Source organism: Sinocyclocheilus rhinocerous, unplaced genomic scaffold (assembly GCF_001515625.1).
Source record: "Sinocyclocheilus rhinocerous isolate Xijiao unplaced genomic scaffold, SAMN03320098_v1.1 scaffold875, whole genome shotgun sequence".
Lineage (NCBI taxonomy): Eukaryota > Metazoa > Chordata > Actinopteri > Cypriniformes > Cyprinidae > Sinocyclocheilus > Sinocyclocheilus rhinocerous.
This window is the reverse complement of record NW_015659463.1, coordinates 702034-711025: the sequence shown is the minus strand read 5'-3', so window position 1 is coordinate 711025 and position 8992 is coordinate 702034. Positions and strand designations below refer to the sequence as shown.

The 8992-nt window shown below is 39.8% G+C and overlaps 1 protein-coding gene across 1 annotated transcript; it reads right to left on the bottom strand.

Moving 5' to 3' along the window:
• Positions 1-5809: 5809 nt before the first annotated feature.
• LOC107723911 (olfactory receptor 4K2-like) lies at positions 5810-6733 on the bottom strand. The gene has a single exon (XM_016532638.1). It carries the CDS (start codon positions 6731-6733, stop codon positions 5810-5812), a length of 924 nt encoding a protein of 307 aa, XP_016388124.1.
• Positions 6734-8992: the final 2259 nt, after the last annotated feature.

Sequence of the window (8992 nt, the reverse complement as noted above, 5' to 3'; positions counted from 1 at the left end):
TTTCCAGTTCTTTACAAGCAAGGATCTGGAACGGAAAGAGGAGAGAGTGGTTAAAAAAAAAAATCACCTACTACAGTCTTAACTTAGCCTATTCATTTGAGAAGTCTTATAGATTTACCTTGAGCAGAAGAACCGGTTCTGAATGGTGGGCAGTCTGAAGCTCACATGAGTTTTAATCAGTAGAGTGCTACTGTATGCTATTTATGGTTTGTGGAAAGGGCAGAGATCATGAATATTAAACACGATGGTCGTAGCCATTAGGCCATTTTAAATTAGTCTATTCAAATGTTTGCATGTTTGCAATGCAAATACTGCACTCTCTGCATTGCCACAAGAGGCCTTATAGCATCATTAAAGGGTTAGTTCACTTCCAGAATAAACATTTCCTGAGTATTTACTCACCCCCATGTCATCCAAGATGTTTATGTCTTTATTTCTTCAATCACAAAGAAATTAAGGTTCCTAACAAAAATATTCCAGGATTTTAAAACTTCAATGGTGGCAAACAGGTTGAAGGTCATCCCTCGTTCCTTGGCTGGGATCATGTAGAGCCCTTTGAAGCTGCACTGAAACTGCAATTTGGACCTTCAACCCACTGGCAGACATTGAAGTCCACTATATGGAGAAAATTCCTGGAATGTTCTCCTCAAAAACTTTAATTTCTTTTCGACTGAAAAAAGAAAGACATGAACATCTTGGATGACATGTGGTTGAGTAAATTATTAGGAAATTTTATTCTGAAAGTAAACTAATCCTTTAACATGGACATAACTTGTACTGTCAGTTTTGACTGCACAATTACGGTCATAATCAGATCTAGTGAATAAGCATATTGTATTAATAACCTAATATTTCAATCATAATTAGGGATTGTAAAGGTGTTGTGCAGGATCAAACGCATGATGCAGGAGAATCCAACAAACAGTCTTTAATAAGTCCAACAGGAGATGGGGCAAATGCAACACAACCACAGAAACAAGAACAAACAAAACTGATCATAAACCAGCATGAATTCCATGATGGTCCAGGTTTGTTTATGCTGGTTATAGTTGGTTGTAGTTGTGCTGTCTGCTCATCATTTCTCTTTTTTTCTGTTCTTGTTGTTCCTCTTATCTTCAGTGATTCTGCTTGGTAACTGCAAGTGTCATCACTAATGGTCAATCCTGTAAAGTGAATCTACTTTATTTCTCAGCAACACTGCTTCAGTGTTACTTTTACTCTATTTTTTTTTTAGTAAAAAAAAAAAATCAAACAAATTGAGCAGTCTTTAACACTGAGCGTTTTGCTGTGCCATTAAACATGTAACCTACATCAAGTGTTTTTCTTATTTTTTTAAAATAATTTATTAAAATAATTGTTAATAATTGTTATAATTGCTATTAAGATAATTGTTTTATTTAACTATGAACACTCACTAAGAAACATATGATATAAAATGTGTACATGTGATTTGTTGTGGATTGGCTGGGATAATACCAGCACCCAAAAGATCCACCAGCACACCAGCATTCCAAGCTGGTCCCAGCATGCGAAACATACCTTATGCTGGTCCACCAGCAAACCAGCATCCAGCATCTCAAGCTGGGAACCAGCAAACCAGCATCCCATACTGGTCCCAGCATGCAAAACACACCTTATTCTGGTAACCAGCAATGCTGGATTTTTCAGCAGGGAAGGGCTTAAATAGACAGGTGACGATTAACTAAAACAAAACAAGTGTGAATTAATCAGAAACCACTGAAACTAACAAGTGGAGGGAAAATGTGAACATTTCCCAGAAAAGGTCATGAAGGACAGTCCAACACAGGAGGGTGGGCAAGGGCTCTGGAGGATGCAGAGCAGGCACAGGGCAAAAAACCAAAGGAGATGACGGGTGGAGAGACTAGGGGCAATGACGGAGGGGGGAGCCAGAGTCCAGCCAGAAAGGAGGCCCACGGTGAAGGAGTCATGGTGACGACAGCATGGGGATTGACTGAGGCAGATGCAGTCGCTGGAAGTGGAGAACCAAGTGGAGTCAAGGAGACAGAGAGCCGGGGTGACACCGGAGGCCTGAACGGCCAAGACCGAGCTGCAGGCTTGCGGGACCGAGGTGGAAATGGGGGCTCGGAGGTCTGGGGCAAAGCTGGTGCGACAGAGGACCAAGGTGGAGCCGGAGAGAAGGAGCCTGATAAAAGGATGGAGGGATGAGGTAAAGCCAGAGAACTAGAAGACTGTGGCGGTGGCAGGTTGACGAGGAAACGTGGAGCCAAGGAGGAGCCAAAGGCTCAGAGGCCTGAGGTGGAGCTAGGGGATATACTTGCCAGGATGGAACTGGGGACTGGAAGGCGGATCCAGGGAGCAAAATGGAATAAACAGGAAGGAGTTGAGGAGCTAATGGGAACCAGTGGAGATGGGGCCGACAGACTGGCTGGCTTTGGAAGAGGCAGGAGACACAGGCTGGGAACTCTGGAGACTTTGAGCTAGACAGAACTGGCAGGAATGCAGGAGATTCTGAGCTTAGCAGAACCAGTGGGGATGCAGGAGATTCTAACCTGGGCAGAGCCAGCGGAGACACAGGAGATTCAGGGCTGGACGAAACCAGCGTCGATGGGAGAAATGGGTGGAAATCCTCTTACAAATAATTATAAAAACACAGTTTGCAGAGGCCAGCTGCAGACAGAGGATTTGTAAAGAAAAATGTCTGAGGATTTCGATAGAAACCAAGAGGAGACTGGTTTTCCTTTGCTAAAGTAAGGAAATTTTGCTTCCTTTGCTCATATATACAAACTCGCGAGACTAGCATATCTCAGAGGCACGAGCGCTGCACATAATTCCTGCGTCATCCCCCATACTGGGGCCAGTTGCATAAACATAGCCACTATGTTAAGACTGTGTCATAAGAACTAGTAAAACAAAACAAGTGTGAATTAATCAGAAACCACTGAAACTAACAAGTGGAGGGAAAATGTGAACATTTCCCAGAAAAGGTCATGAAGGACAGTCCAACACAGGAGGGTGGGCAAGGGCTCTGGAGGATGCAGAGCAGGCACAGGGCAAAAAACCAAAGGAGATGACGGGTGGAGAGACTAGGGGCAATGACGGAGGGGGGAGCCAGAGTCCAGCCAGAAAGGAGGCCCACGGTGAAGGAGTCATGGTGACGACAGCATGGGGATTGACTGAGGCAGATGCAGTCGCTGGAAGTGGAGAACCAAGTGGAGTCAAGGAGACAGAGAGCCGGGGTGACACCGGAGGCCTGAACGGCCAAGACCGAGCTGCAGGCTTGCGGGACCGAGGTGGAAATGGGGGCTCGGAGGTCTGGGGCAAAGCTGGTGCGACAGAGGACCAAGGTGGAGCCGGAGAGAAGGAGCCTGATAAAAGGATGGAGGGATGAGGTAAAGCCAGAGAACTAGAAGACTGTGGCGGTGGCAGGTTGACGAGGAAACGTGGAGCCAAGGAGGAGCCAAAGGCTCAGAGGCCTGAGGTGGAGCTAGGGGATATACTTGCCAGGATGGAACTGGGGACTGGAAGGCGGATCCAGGGAGCAAAATGGAATAAACAGGAAGGAGTTGAGGAGCTAATGGGAACCAGTGGAGATGGGGCCGACAGACTGGCTGGCTTTGGAAGAGGCAGGAGACACAGGCTGGGAACTCTGGAGACTTTGAGCTAGACAGAACTGGCAGGAATGCAGGAGATTCTGAGCTTAGCAGAACCAGTGGGGATGCAGGAGATTCTAACCTGGGCAGAGCCAGCGGAGACACAGGAGATTCAGGGCTGGACGAAACCAGCGTCGATGGGAGAAATGGGTGGAAATCCTCTTACAAATAATTATAAAAACACAGTTTGCAGAGGCCAGCTGCAGACAGAGGATTTGTAAAGAAAAATGTCTGAGGATTTCGATAGAAACCAAGAGGAGACTGGTTTTCCTTTGCTAAAGTAAGGAAATTTTGCTTCCTTTGCTCATATATACAAACTCGCGAGACTAGCATATCTCAGAGGCACGAGCGCTGCACATAATTCCTGCGTCATCCCCCATACTGGGGCCAGTTGCATAAACATAGCCACTATGTTAAGACTGTGTCATAAGAACTAGTTTGACCAACTAGCAGTTAGCCAAGGGGTAACCAGTCTTACTTTTTAATTCAAATTAGACCAGTCTACCTTTTTGTAACTTATTTTAAAAAGTTATGACCAGACTTGATTAAAAAAATTAGATGACTAACTTTTTGAGACTAGTCTAAGCAGTTTGTGCAACCGGCCCCTGGGAACACCCCACAAGACTTGAAATGTTCTCACTCAGTCTTCTAGCCATCATTTGGCCCTTGTCAAAGTCACTTTCGTGCTTCTAACACATGAAATTAAAGAAATACAAAGTTCTGTCATGAAACTCTGGATGCAGGCCAATAGGTTCTAACACAATCTGATATAAACACAACATTACTCAAATGGTGCAGCTGATTGGTTTCTTTTCGCATCAGCAGCCAATGAGATTGCTGCTCACCATTCAAATACTTGTCTAGTGCTTGCTGTAGCAGTTGCAGCGCGCTTCAGAAACCCTCCACCTTACCCAGCCCCACCTGTATTGGTCTGTTATGGGGTGATTTAATGTGTGTTATATATGTGGGGCTATTTCATCTATGTTATATGTGCAGCAGCTGTATTACTTACATGCTCACAGCAGCATGTCTGTGTATGTTTTGGCAGTAGCAAGCCTCGGTACTTGCACTTCTGCAGCAGCAGCAGCAGCAGCGTAGCAGATCTATTCCGCCAAGATCAAATACATTAACATTGCCATGTATATTACCATGCTAAACTCTCAGAAAGTTGTAATGATAGAACTGACTGTTAACTGGTAACATTGTAACAGATTAATCAATATTATTCACTGTCAGTGGTTTTAATGCTGTGACTGATCATTGTACATACAATAACAAACAGTAGAAATGCCACTAGTGACAAGCGACCATGTGTGGGCACTTAATTCATTGTGTCGATGACGTGACAAATTGATTAAAGACTCGCGAGGTAAATTTGTTATTTATATTTATACTAATTTATCAAAGTACAATAAAATTAAAAACTAAAAGAATAAGAATTTACAGTGCAATTTATTTATTTTAAAATAATAATCATAAAACAGTACTACTTTATCACCAACATTAATATTTTTCTCTAATTGTTCATCTTAAAATTATAGTTTGGTTATAAAAATATTGTAATTGAAATATTTAATTAAAAAAAGCCTACTGCTCAAGATAAAGACACAAATATGTTTGCTGTTGTGAATCCATAATAGGCCCATATCATTTTTATAATTAATATGATTAACAACACCTGCATGAACTAGAGGGAAAATAATTTCATAAATCCACTAAAAATCATCAAAACACCAGCTGATTAAAAGACACTGAAAATGGATCAGTGAAGTTAGCTTTGAGTAAAGGCCATTCATCATTTGTTTGTACCGAAAATTCATAAATATTCAGGTTTGACGTGTGATGAATGATGGACACACGACTGACTTTTTGAGTGATGTTAACACTTTACTGAGAAACTTTATAGTTATCACATGTAACTGAAGACGACCTACTTCCGTACACATTCAGGGCTTCTACTGACATCCTGACTACGGATATGTGTCAGGTACAAATGTGATTAACATATAACTAAGAACATTTAATCAATGCTCTACAAAGTGTTTTGGGCCACTCTAGAGTCTTTCTGTTCTCGCTGATGTTCAAATAAAACAAATCTCATAAATAAATATAAATGCAAATAAATAAATAAATCAAATTCTAATTTCTAATATTTCTAAATAAATGTAGAAAAAAAATCATAATTTTGATGGCACAATCTTTACAATAATAATTTTACATGCAAATAATTCCTTCATTTGTTTCAGAAACCTCTGGTCTCGGACCCCGTATATCAAAGCACTCAGTAATCTTGGCATAATATTTGTGATTAGATAATTAAAGAAAGTGATCTTTGTTCTGTGAACAGGAAAAAAAGGAGCGACAAACATATCCATAACAGGGGTGATATAGGAAAGCATACAAAGAAGTAACTGGACACCATGCAACAATATCGTACTCCGAGCCTTATTTGCTGAACCTTTTGAGATGGCCTTTCCGGCAGTGAACAGGACTCTGCAATAAGTATACATGAGAATGATCCACACCAATGACATACAGATGACTTGTGAAGCAGTGATGCGATCCTTGTGGTGTTTTGTCGGGAACAAACTAAATGTGTAGCAAAGCACAGTAGACCTGAAGAGAGATATGGGCTGGACAGAGAGAAGAATAATGATATCTGCCAGAGAAGGCATAGCTCCTACAACCCAAATCAAACATATAAAGATGTGGGTTCTTTGAGGTGTGCAAATCTGAGTATGATGCAGTGGTTTACAGATAGCAATGAAACGCTCTATTGCCATACCAGCCAGATTCAATGGAGTGATCATAAAGGTGGTTGTACCAAGAAAAACCAATGTGTAACACAAAGATGCATTTACAAGTTGGGAAGCATAGGTCAACACATATAAAGTCACTGAAAGGCATATCATGAGCATGTCATTGATTACCAGGTGAATGTATAAAATGTATCTGGAGTCTCTTGAAAACATTGGATTGGAGAAGAAAGTCACCACTAGCATTCCGTTAATGAAATTAATAACAAGACCGAGAGAAACAATCACAATGTTTTTGGCAAGAGCTTCTTCATAACTATCCACAATCCAGACCGTTGAGTTCATTTTCCAGTTCTTTATGACCAAGGGTCTGGAAGAGAATGAGGAGAGTGGGGTTAAATAGTGACCTAGTCTAGACTAATTAAGCCTATTCCTTTTGAGAAGCCTTGTAGATAGACTTACCTTGAGCAGAAGAACCAGTTCTGGATTGTGAATTTCAGTCTGAAGCTCACATGAGTTTTATCCAGTAGAGTGCTATTGTAAGTGCTCATGTGTTATTTATGGTTTGTGGAAAGGGCAGAGATTATGAATATTAAATATGATGGTCATTGCCCTTGGGTCACTTAATTAGCCTATTCAAACAGTTGCTGTTAATGTCATAACAGTGCAGTATTTGCAAGGGAAAAACAAGTATCGAACTGAATACAAATCTACTGCGTAATTTATTGAATAGTAATGCCAAAATCACGGGTTTTCTGAGAAAACTCACATCCTTTAACAACACACAGAACATGAGATAATACTGATGGAAATGAGCAGGCCACAAACTTGATTTCACACAAAATGAAATTGCACTTGATTACAATGCAAAATGTGCCAGAAGAATATTCATAATGCAATGTTAGTAAATTAATAACACAAGAGGCATTATAGCCTCATTAGAATGGACACAACTGTCAGTTTTATTTTTCTGCACAAAAATGTGTGTTCAGCATTATGTTTAGCATTGCAGAGCCATGCATTGCAACTGCTGCCAAACTGACCTAAGTTTAGGTTCAAAACTACAATAATAATAATCAAAGGTTCAAAACTCAAAATACTGCAGATGGGTTCAAAGGGGCATTGTTAGCATTATATTAGGTGTAACTATTTACTTTTTGGATGTTTATTATTAAGGTAAGACTATATGATTGAAATTGCAATATTGATTTTTATATCAAAACAAGTTCTTTTTTGCTGCTGTGCTCATCTTCAACCTACTATAATGTTAAAATTGCATCAATAAAACCTATTTAAATAAGATTTGTATTCATTGCTAACTGCAAAATTAAAGGGGTCATATGATGCTTTTTTTAAAGATCATTATTTTAGCTTTGAAACCAGTAGCGCCTCACTGCAGAACAAAAGATCCAGGGGGCGTGGTTGGATCCAGATCTAGGGGGTGGAGATTGGTAGGTTTAGGGGTGGAGATGGGTGGGTTTAGGGATTAGGGGGTGGAGACCGGTAGGTTTAGGAATTTGTAAGGTGGGAGGAGTTGGATCTGGATCCAACCACGCCCCCTGGATCTTGTGTTCCGCAGTGAGAACCATCTCACTGAAACTGTAATTTTGACCTTCAACCGTTTGGTAGCCATTGAAGTTCACTATAAGGAGAATAATCCTGGAATGTTTTTATCAAAAACCTTAATTTCTTTTCGACTGAAGAAAGAAAGATACATATTGGAGGACATGGGGATGAGTAAATTATCAGGAAATTTTAATTTGAAAGTGAACTAATCCTTTAAATCCAACACTTTGCACTGAATCAGAAAACAGGAGTGGTAAAAATACTTAAATATTAAAAAATAAAATTGAATTAAAATACTTAAAATTTAAACAAAAAAACATATGAACCAAAAACTAGGAGTAGAGATGTATTTAAATAAATCAAATTAATTAGATCACCTACTGGGAAATGTAAATGCAACAACTGAAATACAAAGCTATCTGGCCCTAAACTATACTGTTTGTGGTGAGCTGGTGACAAATGCAAAAGGGAGAGTGACCTTGGCAATGTTTTTAAAAAGGGGGTTGCCTACCCTTTATTTGGCACCAATATTTCGTTTTATTGATAATATTGCATTTGCTCTTCAAGCATGATTTAAATTTTACTTTGTATAACATATCTTTGCACTGTTTACACTGTACACAGCTTAGCTGAAACATTTTGGTAAAACAAATGTAGAGGAATTTTGAGATTGTTGGGGCACTGTACAGTTAATTATGGTCCGTCTGTTCATAATACACTGTTTACTGCTGGTTTGAATGTAAACACTTACAATTCCTTATTTTCAAGACGTGCCATTTTAACACATGGAGTCATTATGTTATATTAAATCATGGAAAACATTTATTCAAAATAATAATTGTTTAAAAAATGCTGACAACTAAAAAAACACTATTAATTTATGACATAACAATGTGGCAATACATTTGATTAAATTTAACATTTACATCAGCGTTGCAAAACATTTATCTGGTACATGAAGAATTATGCATGCTTTATGTTACATAGCCATTAGTGACGTGTTTTTATGAAACATCTAATGGTGTTGACCTTTTTTTC

What these genes read in the sequence shown, in the direction of transcription:
- LOC107723911 (XM_016532638.1), bottom strand. Translation starts at nt 6,733, where the DNA reads ATGAACTCAACGGTCTGGATTGTGGATAGTTATGAAGAAGCTCTTGCC.